Source organism: Tinamus guttatus, unplaced genomic scaffold (genome assembly GCF_059628265.1).
Source record: "Tinamus guttatus ecotype Peru unplaced genomic scaffold, ASM5962826v1 Tinamus_guttatus_pri_ptg000227l, whole genome shotgun sequence".
In the NCBI taxonomy this organism is placed as follows: domain Eukaryota; kingdom Metazoa; phylum Chordata; class Aves; order Tinamiformes; family Tinamidae; genus Tinamus; species Tinamus guttatus.
The window spans coordinates 975216-989798 of NW_028288761.1; the positions used below are offsets into that span (position 1 = coordinate 975216).

The window sequence follows — 14583 nt, forward strand, 5'->3', positions numbered from 1 at the left end:
CCGAGGCCCCGAAGGAGCAGGGAGCCAAGCAGGAACTTGAATCCTGCCTTGCTCCAGGGCAGGATCCCGCTGGGTAGCTGGTCTCGAAGCCCGGAGTGTCCCCATGGGCACTGTGGCGGGTTGCTCACTGAGTGGCAGCTCCCACGCTGATGCAGCAAATGCCAGGGCACATCTCGGCTGAACGGGGCCTTTCCCCATGCGCCCTCCCGCCCCCGTCCCTGCGGGAGAGCAGGGCTTCACTCTGTGCCCCCGCTGGCCCTCGGGGCAGGGTTTTGCAGGAGGGGAATGGTGACAGGGACATGGAAAGAACAGGGGGGAGGGAGGGGACAGCGGCTGCAACCTGCCTCCTTTAGTCATCCCTATAAATAGGAGGGCCCAGGAGCAGGACTACACCTGAGGAACTCGGGCAGGGACGAGGTTGCCCTTGCTGCTCTTGCCTCCCTCCAAGCCTTCCCAGCCGGGGAGGAGCCTGGGGCATGGGGACCAGAGCATGGATGCTGCGCACCTTCGTGGGATGCTGCGCGTGGATTTTGCACGGTACGTCCTCTCTTTCCCTGCTAGCACCAGAGCCCCACCAATCCTCTAGTGCTCCCTGAGCCAGCAGGAAAGGTTGTGATTACATTGGAAGCTTTTCCTATGAGCATCACTTGCAGCCAAAAAGCGAGGAAAGTGTTTCTTGGACGGGCATCTCCCTGGCTTTGCAATGAGCTGCAGCAGCTCCAAGGCCAGTTTCAGGCTGCACCTTCCTATGGGAGAGACGGGAGCCCAGACTGGGGAGCCGGCCATGCTGCCACGCACCCCTCCAGCCAGGAAACCGAGCGGCTGCCTGACAAACCGGGTCTGCCAGGGGTGCTCTCGTCTCTCCTATGCCCTGGGGAAGAGGGAGGTCTGGTGCTTGGTGCAAGGCTCCTCTGGCAGAAACTTCCTGTGAATCTGCAGCTCAGGTCAGCAGTCCACAGGGATGGCGTTTCCTGCTGTCCATGGAAGAGTTAAGTAAAAACATGGATATATAGGGGTGGAGCATGCCAGGCTTACCTAGGGGGACACAACTGCCTTGTTTTGTTTTCCTTGAGTCAAGAAGGGAAGCAGCTGATCTCTGGCTGATAGGAAAGCGCTGGTTTTTGCACAAGCCTTAGCTCAGCAGGCGAAGATGGGGGAAGTACAGCGGGGCTAAGGGGAGGAAATGGCCTGTCGGAAAGGGAAACGGGGGGCTGGAGGAGGATGGATCCCATGAGGATTGGTCTGGGATAAGAGACAGTTTTCATTAACAACTTTGCCGTCAGCAAGCTAACGAGCTGGGCTAGCAGTGAGGTTGGAGGCATCTCCAGTGCTCGGGGGATCTGTCTCCCTGGCAGGGAACCTGATGAGCTGGAGTGCCAGGAACAGGCTCGAGCTGTGGGGATGGTGCTGAGGGCACCGTCTCACCCTCAGGGTGGACTTTGTCTCCCCTAATTGCAGCTACATAAAGACAAGTGTCAGCAGATCCTCCAGCTTCCTCCCAGAGCCAGCATCCCAAGGGTTGCATCCCTATCCTAAAAGAAGACTGGGAGCTGCTCGATATTTCCTCCAAGTGTACCAGCCCCCTTGGTTCTTGATGAGAGCATTCAGTATTAGCCCGTCTCAGGGACCTGGGCTGGAGCACACAGGCTCAGCCCCAGGAAAGGATTGATGACCCTGGATAAGTGAGTCAGAAGACGTTTTGCAATAAATAAATGTTTCACTGAAATATGATTTCTTACCTGCCAAAGAGTTTTAAGGAAAGTGCATTTTAATTTATCCCAGATATCCCAAAAGTGCAAAACTTATGAAACAGAAAGGCTCTGCAGAAACAAGTCTGTTCTGAGGTATGCCTGCAAAGCGGATGGAGTACTAAGGACTCTCCTAGGATTGCACTTTAAAACGCTCGTGGGAATTTGAACTAGATTTACAGGTTCCCGGCTCTTCCAAGGTGACCGCCAGTCAGGGCCATCCCTTCGTGGTGTATCTGGGTTGGGCTGTACCGTCCTGCGGTATCGAGCACTCCGCAGCCCCTTGTGCCTGTGCAAGTGCCTCTCCCTGGCCTGGATTGAGCTGTGTCCCACCTCAGCTGGCTGTGCTAATGTGGCAGGATGCAAAATGTTGCCACGTTGCGTACATGATAGCCTGGATGGTGATTCTTGTGCCTTAAAACAGACAGCATGTTGGAAGGTGGCAGCAGGAGAAAACAGGGCTTAGCAAAGCTCCCTGCTTTCCTGCCGGTCCCCTTAGGTGTTTCCCAGACCTTGAGGCCAAGAGGTGACAGCCCTGGGCTGCAGAGCATCCCTGCCCTGCTCCTCCTGGAGCAGCATCCGGCACTGCTTGGCTGCGGGGACGTGTGGGGCCAACTGCTCCTTAACCCGGCTCCGCTCCATTTCTCTGCAGGTCTAAATGCTGCCGTTGCCATCCCTGTCCCCACGGAGGGGCCACTCGCTATGGGCACAATTTTTCCCTCCACTGTGGAGAGCCAAGCGCCCCGTGCCCTGGTGCCGGGGACGGCAGAGACGAGCACCGCGGTGCCTCTGCCGCCGGCCACCACGGCTGACGTCCCTGCCTCGCTGACGGATGGGCTCCTCGGTGGAGGACCCACGAGCCCGGCCTTCGCCACCGGAGCAGAGCTGAGCGACGTGGCAACAGCAGCCACCGCAGCAAGCGAATATAGTCCCCGTTCAATGGCAGGGAGTGATGCTGAGGCCAGTCCATCTCCTTCAGAGCCAGAAGAAACACAGGTGCCTGCTGGAGACCTCCAAGCTTTGACAAATGCTACCAGCTCTGTTAACGTGTCTCAGGAAAATGATGCCCCAGCTGCAGATGCTGCCTCGTTCTCCACACATGAGCCCCTTTTCTCCCCCGGTGCAGAGCCCAATATCATGGGAGCTACTCCTAGCACATCCCTTGGTACTACCCTGGCCTCCCCACAATTTGTGGACGTCAGTAACAATGTTTCAGCATCCGTGACAAGAGAGGGAGCAGGAGGTTTGGAGCCTGTTCCTGACACCACATCTGTCCCAAACTTCCCTTCTCCATCAGCTCTGGGGACACAGCCAACCCCCAGGGCCATAGGGTACCCTGCTGCCAACAGCCCCTTGGGTCTGGGCATCACCGCGCTGCCAAGCAGAGGGCTGGATATGGCCACAACAGGAGTGAGCAAGGAAGGGGTAACCCTCGCTGTGGGTTTCCAGAGCAGGGCAAGTGCCCCTTCTTTGAGTCCAAACCCTGGGGAGCTGCTTGCAACACAGCAGGACGAGCAGGCAAGTGAGGTCACCCATGTCACCCAGGAGCCATCAGGAGAAACAGCCCCAGCTGCTGAGGAACGTCCTGCTCCTCTAGAGGCTGGAAATGCAGGAGACACACCAGGTGATACTCTTGGTGCACCTGATTTGTCCCATCCGTCTCTGCAGAGCGAGACTGTGTCAGGAGCAGTGGGAAACCCAGAGGAAACCTCCCGCCTTGCTGGCAAGACAGAGCCAAGCCTGGAAACTTCACTAGGACCTGACAGGGTTGAACAGGGATCTCCAGGGGTGGATTTGGACGGTCCTTATTCAGCTCCATCTCCTGCAGCTAGTGAGGTGCTTGCAGCCCCTGCCGAGCCTGATGTGAAAAGTGTCTCCCCTTCCTCGGCCACGGCAGCGCTCCCAGTGCGCACGGCACCGCTGCCTGCAGGGACTGCAGCTATGGATGAGCCTTCACTGCTCCCTGTCCCATGGGATGCTGCTGCTGGAGGTCTGCCATCCGCTGTGGACATCCCCAATGGCTCCTCATCCTCTCCTGCCTTGTCTAGCACTGCTGACACCCCTCAGCCGGCCCTGGATGCTGTGGCCAGCACCCTTCCTGGGGCTGAGGATGGAGCAAAGGTGTTGGCAAACCCCAACATCAATACTTCTGTGTCTCCATCTCTTGGAGAGTCTGAGCTACAGGGGATAGCAGCTGGTACTTCTGAGGGAGCAGGACTCCCCTCAGAGGATGAACCAGGTACCAGCTTAAATCCAGCATTGGATGAGCCCAGCCTGGCATCCCTTGGACCTGCATCGCCTGTCCCTGAGGGCTGGCTTGGCACAGGCCTGGGACAGCCAGCGGCAGAGGGGAGTGAAGCTGGTACAGCAGAACAGGCACTAGGAGGAGGTGGCAGCACCGCTGGGGATGAGCCGTCCCTGAGCTCTGCTCTGGTCAGTGAGACAGCAGCCGGGATAGATCAGAATACCAGGTCCCTATCTGGTCCTGCCTCTTCCAGTGTTGTGGCTGCAGCATCCTCTGCTTCAGAGATTGATGCAGGCACCAGCTCCAACCCAGCACTGGATGCCTCCAGCTCGGTGTCCCTTGGACCTGATGGACCCAAGTTACCTGGTACTAACCTGGGGCTGCCGGCAGAGGAGGGGAGTGAAGCCGTCGCAGCAGAGCAGGCGCAGGGAGGAGGTGGCAGTGCAGCCGGGGCTGCATCGTCCTCAAGCTTCATCTCAGGCAGCAGGACAGCACTTGGGGCAGATCAGCTGCCTGACACTGGGTCCCCAGCAGGACCATCTTCTCCCATTGATGTGGCTGCAGCTTCTGCCACTTCAGAGACTGATGGAGCAGGATCCATCCTAGAAGCAGCTCCTGGCCCTGATGGTCATTCCCAAGCCTCCTTGGCCAGCGAGGGTGGCCCAGACCTTGTTGCAGATCTGGGGGCTGAGACTGCTGGGGCTGTGGCAGAGACAGAGACAGGAAATCTTGTGAGCACAAGCCCTGATATAGACATGAGTCTTCCAACCTTCATACCACAACAGGATCCTGCAACTCTGGGAGAGCTGTCAGCAGGAGAAGCCAGAGCTTTGACAGATTCTGAACTGTCCCCTCCACCTCTTCTCAGGAGTGGAGCAGGAGAGGCAACAGCCCTGGGAGAAAAGTCCCTGCTTGGTCCCGCAGCTCCTGGCAGTGCTAGCCTGGATTCCGATCTTGGAACAGATGCACGTCAAGGCGGTTTGCCCGGCCAGCCTCCCAGTGCTCCTGACTATCCTCACCTGGCCCCAGGTGCCAGCACCTTGCCTGGGGCTGATGATGGAGCAGAGACAGCAGCAAGTCCCAACCTTGGTGCTGAGACCCTGTCCCTTGGAGGGTCGGAGCCACAGGGGACGGTGAGTGGTTCTGCTCAGGGAGCAGAACTCTCCTTGACCAATGGACCAGGCACCAGCTTCAACCCAGCATTGGATGCCTCCAGCTCGGTGTCCCTCAGACTTGATGGACCTGCATTGCCTGGTGCCAGCCTGGGGCTGCCTGCAGACGAGGGGAGTGAAGCCGTCGCAGCAGAGCAGACTCAAGGAGGAGGTGGCAGTGCAGCCGGGGCTGCATCGTCCTCAAGCTTCATCTCAGGCAGCGGGGCAGCACTTGGGGCAGATCAGCTGCCTGACACTGGGTCACCAGCAGGACCATCTTCTCCCACTGATGTGGCTGCAGCCTCTGCCATTTCAGAGACTGATGGAGCAGGATCCATCCTAGAAGCAGCTCCTGGCCCTGATGGTCATTCCCAAGCCTCCTTGGCCAGCGAGGGTGGCCCAGACCTTGCTGCAGCTCCCGCTGATTCTCCTCAGCTGGCCCCAGGTGCCAGCACCCTGCCTGGGCCCGAGAATGGAGCAGAGACAGCAGCAAGTCCCAACCTTGGTGCTGAGACCCTGTCCTTTGGCGGTTCAGAGCCGCAGGGGACAGTGAGTGGTTCTCCTGGGGGAGCAGGACTTCCTTTGGCTGACAGACCAGGCACCAGCTTCAACCCAGCACTGGATGCCTCCAGCTCAGTGTCCCTTGGACCTGATGGACCCAAGTTACCTGGTACCAACCTGGGGCTGCCGGCAGAGGAGGAGAGTGAAGCCGTCGCAGCAGAGCAGGCCCAAGGAGGAGGTGGCAGTGCAGCCAGGCCTGCATTGTTCTCAAGCTTCATCTCAGGCAGCGGGACAGCACTTGGGGCAGATCAGCTGCCTGACACCGGGTCCCCAGCAGGACCATCTTCTCCCACTGATGTGGCTGCAGCTTCCGCCATTTCAGAGACTGATGGAGCAGGATCCATCCCAGAAGGAGCTTCTGGCCCTGATGGTCTTTCTCAGGTCTCCTTGGCCAGAGAGGGTGGCCCAGACCTTGCTGCAGCTCCTGGTGGTTATCCTCAGCTGGCCCCAGGTGCTGCAGCCAGCACCCTGCCTGGGGCTGAGAATGGAGCAGAGACAGCAGCAAATCCCAACCTCAGTTCTCCTGTGGTCCCATCTCTTGAAGAGTTGGAGCCACAGGGGATGGTCGGCAGCACTTCCAATGTAGCAGGCCTCCCTGGAACCAGTAGACCTGGCTTGAATCCAGCATTGAAGGCCCAAAGTCCAGCATCCTTCAGCCTGGGGGGGCCCGTGTTGCCCGTCCCCCCGGGCTCTCCTGGCGTTGGCCCAGGACTACAAGGAGTGGAGGAAAGTGAAGTCGACATGGTGGATCAGATCCTGGGAGGAGGTGGCAGCACAGCCCGGGCTGAGCAGTCCCTGAGCTCTGCTCTGGGAATCAGCAAAGCGACCAGGACGGATCAGCTGCCTGATGCTGGGTCCCTGTCTGGGCCTGCCTCTGCCAGTGATGTGGCTGCAGCATCCTCAGACTGGGACAGTGTCAGTGTGAACAACCTTGGAGGAGTTCCCAGTGCTCCTGGCCTTTCACAGCCTGCCTCGGGGGGTGCTCCTGCCTCAAGGGGTGTTCAGCCTGAGCTCCCTCCTGCCACAGAGGAAGCAGGTGAACTGGCCAAGGCTGTTCCTGGTGAAGGAGCATCCCCTGGGGAGTCCCAGGGCTCTGTTGCAGAGGGAACATCTGTTCTGGAAGCCTTTGATGGAGCAGCAAGAGCTGTGGAGCACTCTGCACCCTCTTCTCTATCTGTAGGAGGCTTTTCATCATCTGGGACAGCCAGCGTGACTATGGAGGGGACAGGCCTTCCCGACGCCAGTGGAGGAGCCGGTGGTTCGAACACAGCTGTTTCTGGCCCAGGGTCTTCAGGTGCTGAGAGTGCTCTCATGTCTGCCCCTGGCATCCAGAGCGGTTCAGGTCTTGGAGCTTCTGAAGCAAAACTGAGCCAAGCCCATGTTGTGGACCTGCCTGGGGGAGAAAGGGGAGTCTCTGCTGATAATGAAGCTTCTCTTGATGCCACTTTAGGAGCTGGAGCAGGAGGAATTGTGCAAGCAGCACCGGGAGTGCTGGTCCCCCTGGCCCTTGCCTCACCGCAGCGGGTGCAGACCCTGCTCCCACCGGCTCTAGACACTGGTGTTGCCACCGCTGGCATTGCCAGCTTGCTAGGCTCTTCTCTGCTGCTCCCTACACACGGGCTTGGAGCATTGCCTGCCTCCTTGGAAGGCATGGGAGGAAGCCCCGGGCTGGTGCCTAAGGAGAAGCCCCCCTCTCCCTCCAGTATCCACAGCGGAAGCAGCTTGGCAGCCGCGGGCGCACTGCTGCCTGCAGCAAAGGTGTTCCGTGGGCCACTGGCCGGTGCTGAGACCACCGTCCCTTGGTCTCCTGACAGCAAGATGGCTTCAGGAATGCTGGCACCTTCAGAAGAGCACCCGGCTGCCCCTGTGTCTCCCAACGTAGGCCCAGCGGTGCCTCCTGCTGCTGAGGGCCTGTCTCCTGTCTCCAGATTTTCCTCTCCAGGTTCAACAAGTGACCTGACAGCAGGACCCTCCACTCTGGAAAAGGGAGCTCTTGGGATAGCCTCCGCAGATCCTGATGGATCTGCCCTGCTCCTGCCACCTGCCCATTCCAAAAGTCCTGGTGTCCCATCCGTCTCTGCAGCTGCTGGCGGGAGAGGGGACACAGACAGCCCAGGGCAACTGAGTCCTGAGCTCCCTGGTGCGGCAGCAGGGCCGGGGGCTGCAGCTCAACTGCCTCCCAGAACAGCCGCTGGGTCCCCTGCTCAGTCCTCGATGGTGCAAAGCTCAACGGGAGGGTCCTCTGACCTTGCTCCCATTGGGGTTGCTGCTGGAAACACCCTGACAAAATTTCCAGGAGCAGGATCCGCTGGTGGTTCATCACCCGTGGTCCTGCAGCCTTCCTCAAGCAGCAAGGCGAATGCGGGCCTCAGCCACACAGCTGCTGCTGGCCCTGCTGCTGCTAGGCCGAGTCTCCCCAGAACCGTGCCAAGCCAAGGAGCAGCGCGGGGAGGGCCACCAGCCACCACACGCCCGCCCGTGTCCTGCAGCCCCGTGGCCGCTGTCCCAGCCTCACAAGCCTCGCTTCGCAAGGTGATCCCCAAGCCAGGAGTGAACGGGGCAGCTGCTCTGCTCCCCCAGGGGTCATCCAACGTGGTTCCAGCTCCGCTGGGGGGTCCCGTGGCCCCCGCCGTCCCGCTGCCCGTGACTGCAGGTAGGGTGGCCTGGTGTGGGAGCAGTGGTGGGTATGGATCCATGTAGGGGAAGATGGGGATGGGGAGTTGAGGGGGGTCACGATGAGGGTCCAGGATCAGATGTGCCATTAGAAGCTCCTGCAGCACCTGGATGAGCCTGGTACATTGAGCACATGCAGCAGGAACCTGCCTCTTCCATCAGGCAGAGAAGACCTTTCCCTGCCGTCGTATGGAAGAAATCCCCTCCAAATACTTTATTTAACAGACATGAAATTGGAGGTGGAGGCTATGACTGTCTCTATAAAGAGGCACGGGGTGTTTAAACACTGCATCCCCTTGCTGTACGCATTTTCTTTTGACTGCAGCGGTGCCCCTCTACTCATACGGAACAAGGGAAAATGATCGCGAGTATGTGGAAAGACGAGTGGACTTCAATTCACCACTTTTCAAGCCTGAGACCGGATTCCCCTTTGGGAAAGCCCTGCGTGATTCTCTCTACGTGAGTCTATTTGATTTGGCTTGCTCTAGGTGGCCATCACCCAAAAACCTAGGAGGTGAGGACTTAGGATGGGCTCCTCGGAGAGGCGAATAGAGCGGGAATGTTTCAGTGCCTGTTTGCAGTGGATGGGGACTTTGTGGTTATTTCAGGGGGCTGGCAGTGCCTTCTTCTGTTTTTGTTCTCACAAATGTCAAACACCTGCTGGATGTCACTGTTAGAAATGCTGGGGCCATTCTCATGCCTATTTTATAAAGTGGCTTCCAGTGGCTGGTTTGGGAGTGCTCAACAGAGAACCCAAAGCTTTAATCATTTTTGCCTGTGATATAGTTTCCAATAGGAACACAGGCTAGTTCCCAGGCCCCATCAAGTCTGTGTGGGATCCTGGGGATCCCACCATGCTGCACATTCATTGGGGCTGGGACAAACCCACAAGCAGCCGAGGGTCTGGCCAGGCCCACACATGTTTGAGCAGCTTGTCCTGCCTTTGCCTGCCAGACATAAGGCATGACACATGGATCTGTGTTCAGTTCACAGACAACGGACAAATCATCTTCCCAGCCTCAGACAAGAACCTCTTCCCATTCTCCAGCCCACCTCCCGGTGGGTTTAATGGCCGCGAGAAGGTTCCCATGATCGCCGTGTTTTGGGACGATGCTGACTTCTCCAGAGGGGTTGGCACCACGTTCTACCAGGTCAGTGAAGCCACTTGGGTTGTGCTGAGGGCTTTTGCATTAAGCACCTTCCAATGATAAACTCATTGTGTGTTTTTTGGATGCCCCTTGGGATGTATAATCAACTAACTGAGCTAATGAGAAGCTTTTCCTGTGTTCAGGCCAGATGTAACAGTGAAGTGCTCTGCTCTCACAGGCCCATTCAAACTGCTAGCCATGGGATAGGGCTTGGGATGTGAAGGCAGTGACAAATTTAGAAATGTTTTTGCTTTATCGGGAGATAACATCTGTGTGCACGTACCAAACTACAGGAGTTCTTCACCCTGAACTCTGCCAAACCTCCCTTTGTCCTTGATGTGGAAGCCAAGATTCGACGGTACATGAAAACTTCATACTCGGCGGTGTGGACCCTGAAGATCACCTGGGAGAAGGCTCCTGCCCACACAGCGCGGACAGACACCAGGAGGGTGAGGAACTGGAGCTTAAGGGGGCTGCCACCATGTTTGGCTTCGTGTGCGAGTGTGTGGGGCTGTGACACAGATCCCCTGGTGGGATCTTGCTGCCAGAGGGCTGAGCTGTTTCCTGAAAATCCTCGGGAACATTTAAGAGAAAGGGATGGATGCTCTGAACAGAGAGCTCCTGGCACTGGTGCAGAGCCCACCTTGTTACTGGTGTTGGTGCCCAGGGTCCCCGTCAGCCCTTGCTGATGCTTGTTGTTTCCTTCCTGGAGGTATCTGCCAGCTCTCACATTGCCTATATCTGAAAATAAGAAAGTGGTTTTGTGCAAAAGGTGCATATTGTTAATTTTTTTTTTTTGCCAAAAAGCAGTGGGCTCGACCCATTTTTGTTGACTTGTAGGTTTTGGGAGGACACTTAGAGCTGAACTCCTCCTGCTCCCCGAAATCTTCATTTTTAATGTGAGGCAAGTTTATTGTGTACCAGAAATAGTATTTTTTTAAGTTACAAAAATTTGCCTGACTTGAAGGTTCTCATGAACCAACACCAGAATAAAAATGTCATTCTTGTTGCAAATGCAAAACAATTCAGACTTGCCTCGCACATTAGGGTCTGAGTCCCTCTTCTTCCCACCTGCTGCTGCAAGCCCCTACCTGTATTATTATTAAACCTACCAGCCAGCTTTACTTGGCTCCTTAGCTGGCTGCTCTGTGTCCCCACAGACAAGCACATACCAGGCTGTGCTCACCACTGACGGCTTCAGATCCTACCTCCTGATCCTGTACCAAGACGGAGGCATGAGATGGGATTACAGCCAGCTTGCTGCTACAAATGTGCTTATCGGCTATTCCAGGTAGTCGGAGCTGTACGGATGGTTTCCTACCCCTGCCTTCTCCGAGCACCATGCGCTGCCAAACTGCAGGCTCCGGCTGGTCTAGTCCTTCCCCACCAGAGCACCCCGTATGGATGAGGCAGCCCAGCTGAGGCCTGCCCACCCACGCAGCCCAGCGGCCCTGTGCATGGATATTTGCCCAATTAGCTGGATCGCTTGCAAAACTCTTATCTGCTGGGCTGTGCTTACGATAAAATCTTCACATCCCACTGCAGCCGGCGACTGGACGTGCCTTGGCAGTTTGGGGCTTAGAAGTGGGGAAAAGGTGGTGTTTAATGAACTTTGCGCTGCTTGGGGAAGGGATTTCCAGTGGCTTGGCTCAAGCGGTTGCTTCCTGCCCTGGTTGCATTCTACCTGCTTTGTGCTGGGGCTTCAATGGCCAGCAGTCTTCAGGACCTGGTTATTTTTGGTTTTCTGCTTCTGGGTAGAGAGATCTTCTGGGGTGAGGAAAGCAGCATGTGCATGCTTGCGCCTGCAGATTTATGTGCGAGTGCTCACTCGCAGCCACTCTGTCTCACAGCTCTGCAAACAGTATAGCCCCCTGTTTCCCAGGCCCCTGAGCCCCAGCAACACCCAAAACCAAGGGCACCTTGTGGAAGGGAAGCAACAGGCTGGCACGCACCCCCACAGCAGGTGGAATCTCTGACTTTGCTTATTTATTTCTCTTTCTGCACACAGCGGGGATGGATTTTACCACAATGATGACCTTGCTCAAAGACCTCCGGCTGCTAAATACCGCCCTGACCAGTTCAGGGGCTCCAACACAGGTGGGGATGCACAGTGCATGGGGTGTGAGTGGCTGGGGAGGTCTGCCTGGGAGGGATGCCTGAAATATCCCTACCGTGCTCATGGGCACTTTTAGCAGTGCTCTTCATAAATGGCTCTGTCCAGGATTTCTTCTCTGGGAGAAACATCTCTGCTGCTTCCCTGGCATGGCTGTTTGTCATATTTGGGACTGATGGCTTAATTTCTGCACCAGGAATATTCACCTCTCGCGTTAAGCTGAGGGCAACTTTGGCCGGAGGCGACAGCTGGTGACTTCTCTCCGCAGATCTCCGTGGGCTGTGGATATACAAGCTGGAGAGCTGCGTGGGGGCCAACTACAGGCTGAAGTGCCTGGCGTGGACGGGGCAGCAGCAGGAGCCGCGAGTGTGGAGCCGGGACCTGCCCTCCTGTCCCTGCTCCCTGCAGCAAGGGCAGCAGGACCTGCGCTTCCGGAGCGCCCGGGGAGGCAAGTGGGACCAGCAAGGGGACACCCCCTGAAACAACCCAACCCAGGTCCCCTGTGGGATGGCCGGGCTCACCCGAGCATGCCAGACTGGGGGCATTGGGTGCTGTGAGAGGAGGGACACAACAGTGGCGGGTGGTGGGGGGTCTCACCTTGGGTTGCCACTGGGACAGACCCCGCTGGTACCCCCAGGAGGTGGCAGGAGCGGTGGATGACGGTGAAGGGGAGCCCCTCTCCTCTCCGTGGCGGGATACTCACCACTGCCCTGTTTCAGGCCAGCTCGATGGCTCCCGCTTGACGATGCTGCACTCTGCCTCGCCGAACCAGTACGGCGCTGGCATCCGCTGCCTCTATGACAGCCGGGGCCAGTTCGCCGAGGGGCGGCAGGAGAGATACTGGCGATTCTCGAGGCAGGCATCCCCATACCGTGGTAAGAGCAGCTGGTCCCGCTCTCCCGAATGTAACGCACGGCAGTGATGTTCAGTGGCTTAGGAGTCTCAGCCTCCTGCGGAGGACTGCAGAGGCCCCTTAATATCTTTAGCTATAAGCCATTTTACACCTGAGGGAGGTGCTGGAGCCCAGCAGGACGCAGGGTGGGGAAAGGGCTGAAAGTCGCACCCTTATATCCCATGGCTTTAGTAACGTGGAGTTGATGCAGCAAGGCCAAGCTAAGCCCTGCTAAGTGCAGCCCCCCGCAGTCAGCAGGAGGTGAGGCCAGGCAGCAAGAAACCCAGGAGGCTGGGAGGACAAATTGGCGTGAAATCAGACAAGGCATGAAATCGATGTGAAATGAGACTGGGCTTTATAAAGGGGGAGATGTGATGATCTTCCGGAAGGGATTTTACCCCAGTAAATGAAGGGCTTTCAAATGCACACACATTGCCCAGGCTCGGTGCCATGGGTGAATGTACTCAAGCCCTTCTTCTCCTCCCCTTGCCTGTGATGCTGGAGAGGTCAGGGTAGACCAGGGTGGCAGTAGGGACTCCCTGTGTCAAGTCGCGTGGCTGAAGCTGGCATCACTGCAGCCTGTAAATCATTTTAATCTCCATGCAAATCTATTTCCTGATGTGCTGTTGCCCTTGGAGGGAGCATGGATGATCTGATACCCACAAAACACAGCATGAGCCCTTGTGCTGGGGCCAGTGCAAATTGCCCTCCTCGAAGCCAGCACTGCTTGCTCTCCTCCTCTCACTCTGATTTCTGCCTCTAGATCAGGAGCTGAAGTTGCATGACTGGTGCTGTAACCAGGCAGGAAGCGCCCAGCTCTGTGCCAGGTACAGCGAGAAGAGACCGGAGATTGGCTGCGATGATGGATACCAGGCACCCAGCACGGGTGGGTTTCCAGCGGTGGGGTGACCAGCTCAACCTCCATGTGGCTAATAAAGAGACAGCCTGTGGTGGACATGCAAGAAGTTTTGGGGTGTCCACAAAGATTATACACCTGAGACTAGGCTTCTTTCTTTGGGGGAGATAGGGAGAGAGACACCAGCAGAGGAGGGTTTGGAGCAAGGGTCTGGGTTTGGAGACCCTCCACTCCCTGAGAGAGCTCGGGGGAAGTGACATGATGAGCCGAGGAAATAGGGTGACCAACAGTGGTGGCTCCTGCTTGCTAACAGAGCCTGTAACACCTCCTTCCTGGGGAGCTAATGGATTCAAAACATGGGAGCACAAACGAGCTTTTCTGGTGCCTGGTGCCAGAGGCTTGGACACAGGCTACCTTGAAGAGCTGTTCATGCGCCAGTGTGATCTGGGGGTGATGGCGCCAAGAGGGGTGGAGAAACATGGACAATGCAGTTCTTACATGCAAACTGACCTGTGATCTTCCTTTGGACTGCCAGGGCGGTCGTCGGAAGAGGCAAACAGCCATTCGGAGGAGAATGAAGGTGAGCATGCAGGGGACTGTCCCAGTAAGGAGAGCCCCCCCAGCCCAGGGGAGAGGCCATGGACGAGTTGGCTGGTTCTGGCCTTGTTCAAGTTGTTGAGCGCTTACTCTTTCTTCTTCTTTGCAGATGGAGATGCCAAGTAACTCCACACTCACCCTGCTCCTTCTCCATAATGGCCTATGCTATGGCTGACCCTCCAACAAGCCATTTGCTCCTAAACACGGGAAATCTATGGGGCCCTGTTCACCACAGCCGCCGTTGTCCCATGACATCCCCTGCCCTCTGCACAGCACTGGCTCATGGGGCCAGTGCTTGCAGTTGCATTTGCTGATAGACGTTCACGTTTCTTTCCCAGATTTGTCACGGGGATGTGGTTGCTTTTTTTCACCCTTTCCTGGCTGTAGCACTTTTGACACCTGCTGCATTGGGCTGCTCCAGATACTAGCACCTCCTTGCTGGCGGGGAGGGGGGCAAGCGTTTCTGAGCTGTGTCAGTCAACTCTCTCCTCCTCCCTACATATGGGGAAGGCAAGGGGGGAGGGCTGGTTGTGTCCCAGCATGTGGGAAAGGGTTTCTTCCCCTCGTGCAGGCCAAATGCAGCCAAGACCTGAGCACCT

The 14583-nt window shown here is 57.2% G+C and overlaps 1 protein-coding gene across 1 annotated transcript; it reads left to right on the plus strand.

Moving 5' to 3' along the window:
• Nucleotides 1–473: 473 nt before the first annotated feature.
• MUC4 (mucin 4, cell surface associated) lies at nucleotides 474–14110 on the plus strand. Its single transcript, XM_088525577.1, has 14 exons — nucleotides 474–537; nucleotides 2401–2949; nucleotides 6886–7177; nucleotides 8111–8358; nucleotides 8704–8837; nucleotides 9365–9529; nucleotides 9820–9975; nucleotides 10687–10817; nucleotides 11535–11623; nucleotides 11908–12087; nucleotides 12359–12514; nucleotides 13295–13417; nucleotides 13923–13967; nucleotides 14094–14110. Exons 1-14 carry the CDS (start codon nucleotides 477–479, stop codon nucleotides 14108–14110), a joined length of 2346 nt encoding a protein of 781 aa, XP_088381703.1. The 5' UTR covers nucleotides 474–476.
• The last annotated feature ends 473 nt before the right edge of the window (nucleotides 14111–14583 follow it).